Here is a 15,067-nt window from a genome sequence, read left to right as displayed (position 1 = left end):
TAAATTGTTTAAATCTCAGAAGTGACACTAAAACTTTCCAGATTATTCAGATTTCCTAGCTTTGAATATTCCTGTAATAATGTGGACATTCACAGACTATTTTGCTGTCGTTTCATGTGAAACTCTTAGTAACAGTTGCCAATATTTTTCATGTAGCCTGAAGTTGGAGAAGTGTTGCATCTTGAAAGATCCTTTGGAAATGCACAGTACACAAGGGAATACTGAGACCAATAGAATATGTTTAAAAGGTCTGTTTGTGAGCTAGTGTGTATCTCTCAACTGCTATGAACTCAATAGTCAATTGAACACGGATTTTAAAGCAGGCCCTACCACTGAGCTGCGAGATGACTTAGGCACACATTCCTTCTCTTACTGTCTCAATGTCCATGTGTCCCAAATAAAGATCATAGGAGATGTTACTTGACACACAATAAATAATTCATAAAGGCCCACTGACATTACTACCAATGCTACCTACCCACTATTTAATCCAAAATACCACATTTATGTGACAGTAAAACATAGTTTTTTTCCTTAGACATCTGTTAACATCTTAAAGTTCATACAACTTCAAATGCAATTTAGGAAATGCCCCGTTAATTATTTCAGGGAGTCTAATTCTGTTGCTTGACACAGAGGAGCAATTAATGAAGAAAAACTGATCTGAGCTAATCTCTTCTTTCTTTTTGAAATTACCAAAATTTTATCTGTGTGATTACCTATGGTAATTTATAAATCTGTATTACATAAAATAGATCAGTTAAGAAGTGACTTTTCGAGACAAGGATAATAGTAATAGTGCCAGTTCTGTATTACCAGTTATCTTAGACCAGACTTGGTACACTACAGACCATAACCAAATACATTCTACAGTATGCTTTATTAATAAACTTTTACTGGAAACAGCCATGCTTAGTCATTTATATGCTGTCTGTGGTTCCTAATGAGGTATCCCAAAGCACTATAGCCCTCTAAAGGGAAAGTTGTTGGTTGATGACCTAGGGTTGTTACTTTTCCCTCTCTGTTCTCTTCAAGCTGTTCTCTTACCATATATTGCCACAATCTACAATCTTGGGGCTGATAGCGATGGGTCCTGTTTCACCTGAGAGTAAGCAAAAGTTTAATTTTTTAAAATATGAAAGTTTAAAAACATACAGATTTGCCTATCTACTGTATGTTCTTAATGTTATGGACACATTAAGCCATATTTCTTTGTATAGTTGGTTCCAATATTATTGGCATTCAATTATAATTCCATTTATTGTCAAATAAAATAAAGCAAAGTTTATAAAAGGTCCATCTTTTTATTCCCTTGTATTCTCCTTTAATTGTAAAGCAAGTTAAATGTTTTGTTTTTAATATAATACAATATATGTTTAGTACTGTGCTAACAAGCAAAGGTCTGTAAATAGTCTATGTAGGTGTCAGTCCACTATTGAATTTTTAAAAATTAGCTATCAGAGTCAGCACTCCAATTCCATTAATAAAGCTGGAAATTTTTTCTGGTCCCACCAAACCCCCACATTCCCATGGTCCACTTATAAAATAATCACTCAGAAGCTTATATTAATTATAACTACTTGGCTGTTAGCTCAGGCTTATTACTGACTAGCTCTTATGCTTAAATTAACCCATAATTCTTATTTATGTTTAGCCACATAGCTTGCTACCTTTTCTCAGTTCTGCCTTGTCATCTTGCTTCCTCTGTGTCTGGCTGGCGACTCCTGACTTGGCCTTCATTTTCCCAGCATTCTCTTAGTCTGCTTATCCCACCTATATTTCCTGCCTGGCTACTGGCCAATTAGCATTTTATTTATCAACCAATCAGAGCAACACACATTTACAGCATATAGAATGACATTCCACAGCACTTCCCCTCTTCTGTCTAATCAAAAAGGAAGGTTTTAACTTTAACATAGTAAAATTACATATAATAGAACAGTTATCAAACAAGAATTACAGTTATAATATCTAGTCTATATTTGGAAAAATTAAAGAAAATATTCTATCTAGCCTATATTTGTGCATCTAAAGTTTCACATCTAATTTATCTTTTGTCATAACCAAAGAAAATTATGACTATTTAGTCTTCAACTACATCAAAGACCCCAGAAGGATATAATATTGCCTAAGTAAACAGGAATAGCATTGTAAGCAACTTGCAAAATTCTGGAAATGACAGAGACAGTTGGCTGACAGGAGTTCCTCTGTAGCATTGGGGCATCCATCTTCAGCCTATAGGCCTGAAGTCTCTCAGTCACTTCTCTCTGTGTACTGTAGAATGTCTGGTAGTTTCTTCTGTGAAGCAGGGACCTGAAGGACCATCTCACGTTGCAAAGTTCAGTGGTCACCTTCCTATGGGTCCTGCATGCCCAGTCAACATAACATTTTGTCAAGCAGTCCAGACAAGAAGAATTTCTTGCCCAAATGGCTATTTTTGCCAAGAAGAAGATAAACTCCATATGCAGTGTCTTTGACTCCCATCTTCTTTGATGTAAATTGGTGCTGCCAGGAGCAGTTATGTCTCATTGTCCAGAAAAGTCTGTTTTTTAAAACATTTTAAATGCCATATTCTGTAGGTCTTTGAAGTGTTTGAAGATTATCTACCTAATTGAATTATATCTACGTATACTTAGAAAAGTTAACATGACTATCATAGAAGACTAATTATTAATCTGTATTTCTTAATTATTCACTAAAATTTAAATAAGTTACATAAAAATAATACCTTAAGTAAGAGTAGGTATATATATATATATATATATATATATATATATATATATATATATAAAATAACTAAATCAACTCTAATTTTGTATCAATAAACTAAAATCCCTAGCAATGTAAAACATTTTTAAACAAATTGTTGCTCTTTAAAAGTAGGTTCATATAATCTACACTTTTATCCCATCATATTTATACTATCCCTTTTTCTTCTTTAGAAAGAGATTGCATTAAAAAAAAGGGGGTGGGGGAATGATGGGTGATATCGTTGTGTATGCTGTGAATATGTGTTGCTCTGACTGGCTGATAAATAAAGCTGTTTGGCTAATGGTAAGGCAGAATAAGGTTAGGTGTGACAATCTAACTAGAGAGAGGGGAAGGAGAAAGACAGAGAGAGGAGATGATGTCAGCTGCCACCAGGAGAAGATGTAAAAGTACCAATAAGCTACAAGCCATGTGGCAAATTATAGATTTATAGAAAAGGGTTAATTTAAGATGTAAGAGTTAGCTAGTGAGAAGCTTGAGTCATCAGGCCATATCATTTGTAAATAATATAAGCCTCTGTGTGTTTATTTGGGTCTGAGCAGCTGCAGGACTGGCAGGTGAGAGATATTTGTCCTTACTGTGGTCCAGGTAGAACACAGGAAAACTTCTGGCTACATATTAAGGTAGAGCAATGTATTAAAATAAAGAAGGTTAGCCACATAGCAGTGGCTCATGCCTTTAATCCCAGCACTTGGGAGGCAGAGCCAGGCAGATCTCTGTGAATTCAAGGCCAGCCTGGTCTACAGAGTGAGCTCCAGGAGAGGTACCAAAACTGCAGAGAAACCCTGTCTCAAAAAAACAAAAAAAGAAAGAAAGTAAAGAAGGCATCAAGTTGACCATTATAAAGACTATAATTATAAATGCCCCTGATGGTTTTGGCTTCTTATGATTGCTATTGAAAAAAGAAAGGAAAGATTATGTTTGAAAGCTAAAGGAAAATAGCTTGAGTGGAGAACTGAAGAGTTAATGGAAAAAAAGAAAAAACATGACCAGAGAGAAATGAACCAACAAGAATGGTCAGAGCACCAGTGTCTAGAGTGGCAAAAGCAGGGAAGGAACATGGTCCCAGTCATAGTATGACAATCTGGTGAGGCAGCCAGGTCAAATTCGGGGCAAATGAGAGCTGCACAAGGGCATGGGTAAGAGAAATGAATGAAATTAACATAAACACAAATAACAATGGTCAGATTTATGTGTCCTGCAAGTACATTCACCCACTGAATTATTTATGTATTTATCCTCATTTTCCAAATTGCATTCAAAGAAATCTGTGTTTTTCTTCTTGTTATATATAGAGAGATTTTTCAAGACTGACAAGGAGGCATTTCTGACGCTCACTCTAGGGCTGTTTTCACTACACCTTATCAGCCTGGTGAGTTCTCTGTAAGACATTCTGCAAGAAATATAGCTGAGAGCATTTGATTTTCACGTGTGTGTGTGTGTGTGTGTGTGTGTGTGTGTGTGTGTGTGTGTGTTTCCTTTATTGTTGACTATTGAATTACAAGTCATTGTATCTTTAGTCTCATATCTTTTTCACAGAATCCAATACATTGTTTCCCAATTCACATTTTGCAGGGCTGAGTTGGTTTCATTTTAAAATTCTCATTGTCAAAACATATACAGGCACACCTAAGGCACATTCTCATCCACTGAAAGCAAAGACAGCATGCACTCTGAATGCAGTGAGGGCTAAGCAAGATTATTTTTGCAAATTTTGATGTTTTAAAATGTTTATACATTGAGCTGGTGAGGTGGTGTAATAGGTAAAGCACTTGCCACACAACTGTAAGATCATGAGTTCAAATCCCCAGGACCTATAAAAAAAACTGGTGCTTTAGTATGTGTCTCTCTAACCCCAGTTGTTCCTAAAGTTAAGATGGGTAGTGGAGACAAGAAAATCCCTGGCAGGTAGGCTAACCTGGCACACAAGAGCAAGAGACCCTGTTTCAAACAAGGAGGAAGGGAAGATCAAACTCTTGAGGTTGTCCTCTGACATCCACACAGCTGTGTACACACACAAATACATGCATGTCATACACACAGAGGTATTAAAAATATATCAACAACAATGAACAATGACTCTGAGACTTCACTTATTTCATTGTATACTGGCTTCAATGCCTCATCCTACGTATGGCAGGGAAAAAATTAAGTTGTTCAGTCTAACTTGCATTTTCCTCCAGCATTAAAAATAAACTCCTGCTAAAATAGCAAATCTTTGACTGCTGGGACTTAGCAAGCTTCATTAAGGAGAAAAAGGACAATCATGAAGAATATTCCTATTGTTAACGAGATTCTAGGACATTCACATTAAAACTAAAAGATATGAAAATCAAGACTCCAGGAACTGTGAACCAAAGTTATCATTCTTTTTCAAAAATCTGTTTTTACAACAAATCCAATGATGGATTGAAATTTCTTCCGTAAATAAGGATTTATTTAACTGTCTAAAAGTGTCATCCATCAACATTCTCAATCTACTTACTGTTTGAATGCAAACACTGCAACATGTAAGAGTTTGCAACATGTTTGGATGGCTTTCAAAACTCTGAACATCATTTTCAGAAATTGAACATTTCAAATAATTCATAATGGAAATAAGTATATCATGATTTAATCAAATGTTGTATGAGCAGCATACTTCTTTGAGAAACTCAAAGGTACTTAAAATTATTGCATGAGGTGTGGAGGAGGGGGAATTACTAGTTAGTTGGGGTTATGATGAAGACAAGTCCAACGCCACGTAGATGACCTGCTTTTCCACATATTGTATTACTCCCTTGGAGTCTTGAAACAGTCCAGTGAGAAAATTAAAACACTGTTAAGGGAAAGGGACCTGGCCCCTTCTTACTGTTCTCTGACTTCTTCTACATGTATTCTGTGGCATGTGCACCCCACAGAACACAAAGTAAACAAATAAAATGTAATAATAGAATAGAAACTTTTTTAAAGATTATATATTTCTCAGCTTCTTCTTAAAAATAAGAAAACCCACGCTCAAGAATCTGTCGAAGGTAAAAAGCAGGGTAGCTGATGGCAGAACTTCCTCCAGATGTCCTCATCCTACATTATCATACAACCATTCCCCACTACATACAACACAAACAATGGCCACACAAGTTTACAAAATCACAGGCTAACACATGGAAATTTGTTAAGAAATTTCTCAGTCAAGATTTTCTTAATTAAAATATACGTCGGTTTCATTGCCCATAAGCCATCCCAATATATTTTCTTAGAACAGGGTAAGCTATGAGCTAAGTATAAAATAATGAAGTATAAAAATCAGGAGGAAGTTGTTTGGCCTTCCAATTGGAACCATATATTTCAGTATTAACAATTATAAAGCACTTAATATAATTAACTTTTAATTACCTCTTTTCATAGCACATCCATATACAATGTTATTGCCGAACTGAAAAGGAAGAAAACAGCTCAACTTTTAGAAAATCTTTGCCTAGAGAAAACTGAGACAGCTGCAAAGAGTTCTTAGGAAGTAATCTCTACTTCTTTCCCAGTGCAACATGTACGGTTATCCCATCTCTTAGACTCTGAAGGACGTGGGTTTTCTCCCACTGTGCAATACTAGTTGCCAATGTCATTATATCATCTCTTTTCTGGCATCACTTCCTTTCACTATTTCTGTAAAATGATACTGATGCTCTTTGTTTCTTATATGATTCTTTGAGAGTATAGAATTCTCATGACCTCATATTCTCCTCTAACTACATTCGTTTTTCTTTTTTTTTTTTTTTAATGCTCTTGCCAATGACTACTCATCAGCTGATACAAACAGTCTGTCCTTCTAAGTACCATCAGGAACATTTTGAAGTTATACAGTTGTGTATATTTTCCCTGGTGCATAAATGTGTGATCCATGGAGCATCCTCATCACAGAGATATCCAGGCTCTGATGAACATGATGTACATGGTCATAGGACGTTCATGGACCAAATGTAGCTTCCCACTAGCTTGTTGAAAAGGAACTTCCAGCAGCTGCCTTTCTAGAGTCCTTCACAGGTATCAGTGTGACAGACATTTCACAAGTCTTTACTCTGACCTTTTCCATATTTTCAGATTCTCATCTGAAGATTTTAGCACCAAATAAAGAACAAAAAACGCCCTGACGTTTTGTTGATAAGTGTACTTTGTCTATTCAAAAAATATGCCTGCTACTGCAGATGAAGTATACATTTGGTTATACTTCCCTTTCCTATATTTTGTTTTTCTGTCTATTCATAGTTCAGAAAAGCTGGATTTGGGCAATGGAATTTTTTGAGAGCTAAAAAAATGCATTGGTTCTACACAACATCCATTTATTAGAATAGCCAGTATCAAGTCAACATGCAATATCTCACAAATTGGAGTTGATCAGTTATTGTTTTATTAAAAATAAAAAAATCATATTGTGGGGGAATTATTGGGGATGGATCTGGGAGGGTTAGAGAGGAAGTGGGTTTGTAAATATGACCAAAATACATTGTATTAATTTCTCAAAAATTACAAACTATTTTAAAACATGCCAAAATGATTGCTGTTTTTCAAAAGAAACCCTTTCAAAGAAACAATATACAGTCAAAATAATATTGCTATACTATAATGCTGAAATTTTTAAAACGAACTTTTTTTTGCTTCATAAATACTTTAAGATTGGAATTTCATCTGTTTTCTAATCTTTTTATATTTTCCTCAAGCTCAGATAAAATTTAGTTCTCCATTATAACAGTACCAGTAATTATTCTGAAAAAAACTTGGTTAAAATTGTAAAATATACCTGTTTAAATCTTAACTTCTGGGTTGTTGTTCAATTGAGGGCAGGATAGATGGATCATTTTTCTAGTATTGTGACTTTATATACTTTACATTATATAATAATGCTGATAACTATTTGTAGTTAGCAAATAGTGTTTTGAATTTGCACATCTCTAAATTATAGTTTATAGCTATCTGGTTTATTATAAATGCATGAGCAAGACACATTTTACAACCATTTTTATAGAATGCTTTTATTTTCAGCCAAATTGAAAGGTTTTTGATAAGCATATAGGCAATAATATCCCATAATATATTTTCAAATCACAAACTCCTTAAGAAAAAGCCAGAACTATTGCTACTTAACCCATCATTCAAATGATACATGTATACATATTTGCTGTTGGACATACAGAGAGAGGGAAAGACATATGCAGATATAGATATCAATAGATAAATATAAATAGGTAGATAGGTATGTATATATTGATATAGCTATGTAGATATAGCAATGTATAAATGTACATAGATAGATGAACATACAGATAGATGAGATAGAGATACATAGGCATAAATAGATTTTGATGTGCAGATATAGACATGCAGATTTGTTATCACGTTCTATTTGCTTCAGCAGTATTAATATTCTTGGAGAAGTTCCTGCTGAGTCTCTGTAATTTGATGAGTTTCAAATTCAATGTTCCTAAAACACTGCAGTCAATAGGGCAGCTCACTGGAGGGGTCATCACAAGCTCATTAGATCAGGAACACAAAGGAGAATTTTAATCACATGCTATAGGTCATCATTCACATGATTGTGAGTTTTGGTTGAAACCCATCAGGTCTGCTGATTATTTGTTGGCATCTGCTGCATTGAAATCACAGTCTACAGGAACGGTAGTGGATGCTAAATACTCCTGTGCTTTGTAAGTTAATGTATATTTTAATGAAGTGAACAGTGAGATTCCTGACAGGCATCAGCAAATCTGAAATAGAGTCTTCCAAATTTCTCATCTAGTCTGGAAGTAATGAGACTTGTTCCATAAAGTGATAAAATTTATGCCATATATTATCTCCAAAGGAGGAGTGCTTCATGGAGCAACACTTCTCGTTTGTTGGGATTAGATTTTTAAGTAGTTGTTCGAATGGGTTCCTTTGTAAAAGGGAGCTGAGCTATATTTTCTTTGATAACTTTTGCTCATGATCAAAGAAATGAAACAACCCTAAGTGCATAGAGCTTGATATGACTTGGTCAGAAATAAAGTCGTTGATTTAGTTATTGCAACAAAACTTGGCCTCTAGAATCTATCCCACCCGTCCCTGTGTTTGCTCATCAGCTTTTAACAAGATTCTCAGGGACATTTCTAGGAACCAAGTTTCTGTTTCTCAGAATACTCCGGAGGTGTTTTGTTCCTTTTTTTTTTTCAAGGTATGTTTCAAACCAGGAATTTTTGCTAAAACTGTATTTTACAACATACTGAAATCACTGTGATAAATAAGTACCATTCATCTTGGCACACATTACAGACAGTGTTAGGACTAGCCTTTTCTCAGATCTTTTAGTAATTCCATTGCATATACTTGGCCCTTAAATTTAGTTAGCACAGTATTTTCTAATGCAATAAAAGTCTGTAATCATCTACTGCTAGATAAGTTAGTCAATGGACTACTTGTAGATTGACTTACCTGGGATCTGCACAATGAATGTTATGAATTTCAAATTACCTCTACAGAGCGAGTTTATGGTCGCCGACATAATATTGGAACCCAAATAGTTATTTCATGACTCATAGTCAGGAATATGTTCCCTCAAAGTGTGCTTTATAATATTTAAATAAAATGTGCCCCTCCCATTGAGTCAAAATCCTTTCCACACATGATGAGCACAGATAAAGCTGCAAGAGGTGTGGCTCGGCAGATAAGAAAACACAGATTCTGTACAAATGGTTGTAGATTTTGTTAAGTATTTATTGTCATGCTAAGACATCTTCTAGGTGCTGAGAATTCAGAACTGAACAATGTGTTATAAGCAGCTTAGAATCTATAAAAGCAATAGACAAGAACAAATAAGAAATGTTCAAAAACCAGTAAAAAAAAGTTATGAACTAAAGGTGGCTTTTGAACAGACACCATAGGTGACAGAAAATGTGGGGCTTTCCTGTATGCTTCTTGTAACATTCAGATTGGAATTTGTATGGCAAGCCTTATTGACAGTGATCATTTCTTCCTGGATAATTGGAACAATATCACCAATAGACACCTATAACTCCCAATGACTCAATTGTGAATTATGATATATATATATATATATATATATATATATATATATATATATATATATATATATATATATATATATATATCATATCCGGGCCTTCCTCAGATGTGGAAGAATGTGTCTCAAGCATTCAGAATGCAAATCAATTGTACATTTCTATAAACACATAGGCAATTCTAACCAAGCAGTGTGCAAAACCATATTCTTGTATTCTTACCTTGACCCTCAATGATGAACACATTGGCTCCCACATTCTCATAAAGAAAATATTTGACCATTTTCTAAAGCTACGTTGTTATTCCAGCAACTTAAGTTTCTGGTTCCCAGGCTACTTTCCCAATTTATTCGTAATATATTACGGAGTATTCGTGACACTGTTTTCAGAATTCCAATCCGTCCCTTGTCTTCTCCAAACATTTTCAGATCATGGTGACTTTGCAGTTCAATTTCAGCTACAAGGTCTTTGGAAGCTAACCATTTTTAACCAGATGTATCTTCCCATGTTTCCCATTCTGCTACCAAGGGTGAAAATATACCTACTAGTTACCTAAGCCAACACTTAAGTCACTGGTTGCTTTATCCAATCAAATTCATCTAATATATACATATTCCCACATATGAGTTCAAGAACAAGAGACATTTGTAATCTAGGGAGAACTGGGACAGGAATGCAATGTATTTGGCGACAGTGGGAATTACAGGTGAACTGCACAGTCCCTGCTTACAGTTCCACATTAGCCATTCCAAACCACGAAGTTAGAGATGTGCTAGATTTATAAGACACATATAGTACTCATACCACCAAATATGCACATTAACAAATAAATATTATCTGTGATCATAATTGCAAATATATTTTATGAAAATGTAAATGTATCAAATATTACAATACTTTTCAAATATTGCTTAGAAGTGGTGCATTTTCAGGGATGTTAGAATGGGGTCACTTCATCCTCTGCCTTCCCAAAGATGTAGCTGACAAAACCACATAGCTCCACACATTCTTATTTTTAAAAAGATAGAAAAACTAGTAAGAATATTTTCCCATTTACTTATTTCAGCATTCTCTTTTCCTCCAAAGACAGCTTTATTCCTTAATCTTTGATTTTATGGGAACATTTTTAGGTTTAATCTGTAGTTTTCACATTGAAGGATCCAGTAAAAGGAAATTTGTAACCAGCTTAGTGCTTAAGATGGGAAGCTTTATCAGAAGTACCAAGCCTTGAAATTTTATACTGCTAGGTGGGAGGGATTTTAAAAGTCTGAACTTAACACCAAAGTAGCTGAGTGCTTGCTTCTACTAACTTATCACTATCTGAAAAGTATCTGTTCAAAAATGCAAAGGAAGGCAGAGGCCATAGAAGTGTCAGTTTGAGAAAGAGAATGGCAATGTCATCAGAGCCCGTAAGACCTGGCAAGGCTGGTAAGGTCAGGAAGGGGCCTCAAGCTAGGAGGTCAGTGGGTTGCATCTGACTGAGTGTTGAGAGCCAGAGGTTTGATGTTTGAAGAAATAAAGGTGGGGGAGGGTGCAGGCAGGACTACTCAGACTCCTCTGGATCACATTTGAAATCTGGGTAAGGGAAGACAGGTTAGAGGGTGGACATGTCATGCTGGGCTTGGATGCACATGTCAGCCACACTGAGTCTGGAGGATGGATATGGTGGGGAATGACAGGCATGAATATGAGAGATTTGTGGCCTGAAAAGGATGATCATAGAACAGAAATAAGCCATGTTCAAAGATGACTAGGAGGAACTGAGAATTAGGAAGATAATTTTGTCTTCTTAATTTATTTCATTACTCAAGACCCTTTCGAAATCTCCAGCATATTTTTATCACCAATCCTTGTAGTCGGGCTCTCCCTGAGAGCACTTCTTGTGATTCCAAGGTGGGCCTCAGCACACATATCCACTATTTATTGATTCAGTCTTTGTCTGTTAACTTCTATAAGACATCACCAAGCATAATTTCCGGCTTCAAGACTTAATGATGCCACAGTCTACCAAAATACAAGCTATATGACAAGATAAATGTCCCTCCTCCAGTGTTACAACTCATATTTTCACTGATAAATTTCCACAATAACTTTCATACACTAATTGCAAGAATTAGTAGATTTGTCAGCAAGAGGTACATATCCACCATTAAACTGATTTTCCCAATGTTAGTGGTTATTCCTCTGGACCTGCTCTATGTGGACAAGTATGAAGACCTTAGGATATCAGCTACTCAGATGAGGGCATGATGAATGGTGCTTCTTGTTGGCAGACAGCAGGATGGAATTTGGTCACACTCCTACCTTTAAATCTCTGCCCTTTGCTTATCCATCGGACCTAGAAAACTATTAAATCTCTGTCAACATATTCAGTCATCCATGAGATGAGAATAAAATAAATTTTCCTTGTTGGGTTAGGGCAGAAACAAGATCATTGATAATATACAATTTCTTAGTAATAATAAAGTTCAAGTTTGTGACAAGGCATGGGATAATGTGATGGATTATTCTACAATGCTTAAACTTAACTGGTAGAGAGTTTATGTGTTATCTTCAATAAACCAATCTATCCCACTTAAACATGACAATATTTTACCACAGCTCCTATTAACTAATTCTCTTATCTAAAAACTAAGACAATTAGAGTGGGCTATCATTCTTCAATCACAAAATGGAGATTAAATGAATTTTTAAAATAATCAATGCACTGATTTCTGTCTCACTCAAACTACTTGTGGCAGGGGACATTGATTACACAAATTACTTGGATAATTACTTCTGAAAGAACCAGGAATGGAACAGAAGTTTGAACAATAAGCACAGAGGAGGAAAAGAGGGTTCCATTAGATGAATTTGTAGGTACAGAACTGTGGCATCATGCTTGAGGCAGAAGTTCCTAAGAGCAAATAACTTGGTTGGAAAAGTGTGGACAACGTATGGCTTCCAAGAATGCCAACATTTCATCCTAGGAGTCTAAGTGTAAGATTCTTGAAGTCCAGAGTGCAAATCTATATAGGATGAAAGGGTCACTTGTAGTTTCTAGAAAAGAAACTGAAAATCCATTCATTCTTGGTTGGTAAGTACTGTAAAGATGAAAGTTCTTTTCAGCTTTGTATTATCTTAATTATTTTCCCATTTTCATTTTAGAGTCTTTGACTCTTGCTTAAATGGTGGCTTTTTAGGTCAATTGATTTTAGTTCGCATCTCAAAGCAGGCAGGCAAGGGTAAGGTATTCAGAAATTAATTCAGGAGGCTAAATCTGAATGTTTGGATCCCAAATATAATTTTCTGTAACAGTCACACTGAAAAGGTGTCATTTAAGTTTAAGTTGCCTTGAATAAGCCTTCACAGGAAGGGTTAGGATATATATTTAATATTTTCTCATTTCCTAGCAACCCACCTTTCTTAGGAAGCAAAAATGACCAATGGCAAATTGACTTCATATGTTCTAATACCATCTTCTTTCCCAGAGGAAGGTGAAGCATTCAGGGCATCTGAAAACCACATGACCAACTGGCAGGTGTGCTGTCCAAACACTTCTCCGAAAAGTAGGGCAGTGATATAGAACAACTCATTATTCACAGAGACCTGGGATGTGCTTCATCTTGACTTGACTATATACAGTTTGCCTTCCTTCGGGGCAGAATGATCATACATGTGGTAATTGGAATTAAAGTCAATATAAACACTAATGTCTTGTCTTCTGACAGCATATGAATGTGCAAGCATTGAGTTATAGGAGAAAAGGGGCTAATTTGAGATTTGTTCCTAGCCCTCTCCATGTGAATGGTGTCGCTGTGAGCCCAGCAATGAAGTTCACTGTGTTGTAGCAGACTGCGCAGTTCCTGAATGTGTCAACCCAATCTATGAACCAGAACAATGTTGTCCTGTCTGCAAAAATGGTAAGAATGCCCTGCATCAGCTTTCAAGAAGGGGTTAGGGGTCAGGACAAGATACTAGTATTTCACACCTGCATGCCATTCAGTGCAAAAGCCCGCTAAGATCTACATCTGCCTTTTCAATATGGGCAGTGCTGGCATGTATGATTTTTCTGAAGTCTTAAAGTGAAAATGTACTAGGGATGGGTGAATTGAGTAACTTCTCATCTGGGGAATTAGAGCTCTTGCAAGCTGGCTTTGTTGTGACCCCTATTATTTATTGTTGATTTATAAAACAACTATTGGAGAGAACTCAGTACCATATTTTATAGTGATTGAATTTCTTGCTATTTTGGAGCCTGTGAAGCAGTTTTCCAAATTTCATGGTGTATAGTGCATCCTAAGACAGAGATTGGAGCAAATGTTAGGTGTTTTGCTTTGGACATAAATAAGACCTCAAGTTTAAAGTTGTCCAAAGAATTTAAATTCAATTATAATTGTACTTAAATTGAAGCAAGAAAGACTGAAACTGATGTGTGTGTGTTGTGGGGTAAGGGGTTAACCAAGATTTTCAATATAGAAGAGCCCTGTCCTCACAGAATTGCTGTAGATGAGGAAAGTGACTTGTATATAAGATTATGGGTTCATTTTCCCCGTTACAAAATGGAATAGTTGAAAAGAATACAGAATCTTAGTCATCCGAAATCACCATGGTTCCATAGAGAAAACATTGCAAAGCAATGATCTTCCAGGACAATATCAACAAAGAGCATACAATCACACTCCTCCTAGTGATCATGTTCTGCCAATGGGGAGAAAATAGGAAACTAGCTCTCCACAAATGCCCCGTTTGCATTCACGTGTGCTTGGGGGGGAAAAGTGGTTGTAAGCCCTTGTCATCACGCTACTGATAAATTGATATGCTCTAGATAGATAGATAGATAGATAGATAGATAGATAGATAGATAGATAGATAGATAGATAGATAGATAGAGTTTAAATTTACATTATCTCTCCTGGTAATCTTTTCCTTGACAGATGGATAGTTTTAAAATAGCATCAAGTTATTAAAACACAAAACAAAAAATGACTCTTATTGTTTTACAAATAAATTTTGTAATTTGGTATCTTCCCAAACCACTAATAATGACCCCTTCTGATTTTTTTGGGCCATAGACTTTCCTCTTTCTTACCATATACGTCCATTATGCTAAGTCATTAAACTGTCGTTTGACTTCTCTGTTTCTCCTTATCCAACTGACTTATGGTGACCATCTCTGTCTCAAGAGCTGGAAATAAAACACCCAGAGTTCTAATGTGCCTTATATATGCAAAGATATATGATTTAAAACTTCATATTTCTGAAAAAGCTTAAAGAAACTGGAAAAGATACAA

At 35.7% G+C, this 15,067-nt stretch overlaps 1 protein-coding gene across 1 annotated transcript in view; it reads left to right on the top strand.

Moving 5' to 3' along the window:
- Positions 1–15,067, top strand: part of Vwc2l (von Willebrand factor C domain containing 2 like) — a 164,302-nt gene that overhangs the window by 14,510 nt on the left and 134,725 nt on the right. The window contains exon 3 of the mRNA XM_006994852.3: positions 13,567–13,696. Coding sequence (XP_006994914.1) covers positions 13,567–13,696 — 130 coding nt within the window. The remainder of the gene's footprint in view (positions 1–13,566; positions 13,697–15,067) is intronic.

Source organism: Peromyscus maniculatus, chromosome 13 (genome assembly GCF_049852395.1).
Source record: "Peromyscus maniculatus bairdii isolate BWxNUB_F1_BW_parent chromosome 13, HU_Pman_BW_mat_3.1, whole genome shotgun sequence".
NCBI lineage: Eukaryota > Metazoa > Chordata > Mammalia > Rodentia > Cricetidae > Peromyscus > Peromyscus maniculatus.
Note: the sequence above shows the minus strand (reverse complement) of the source record. Positions and strands in the feature narration are given on the sequence as shown.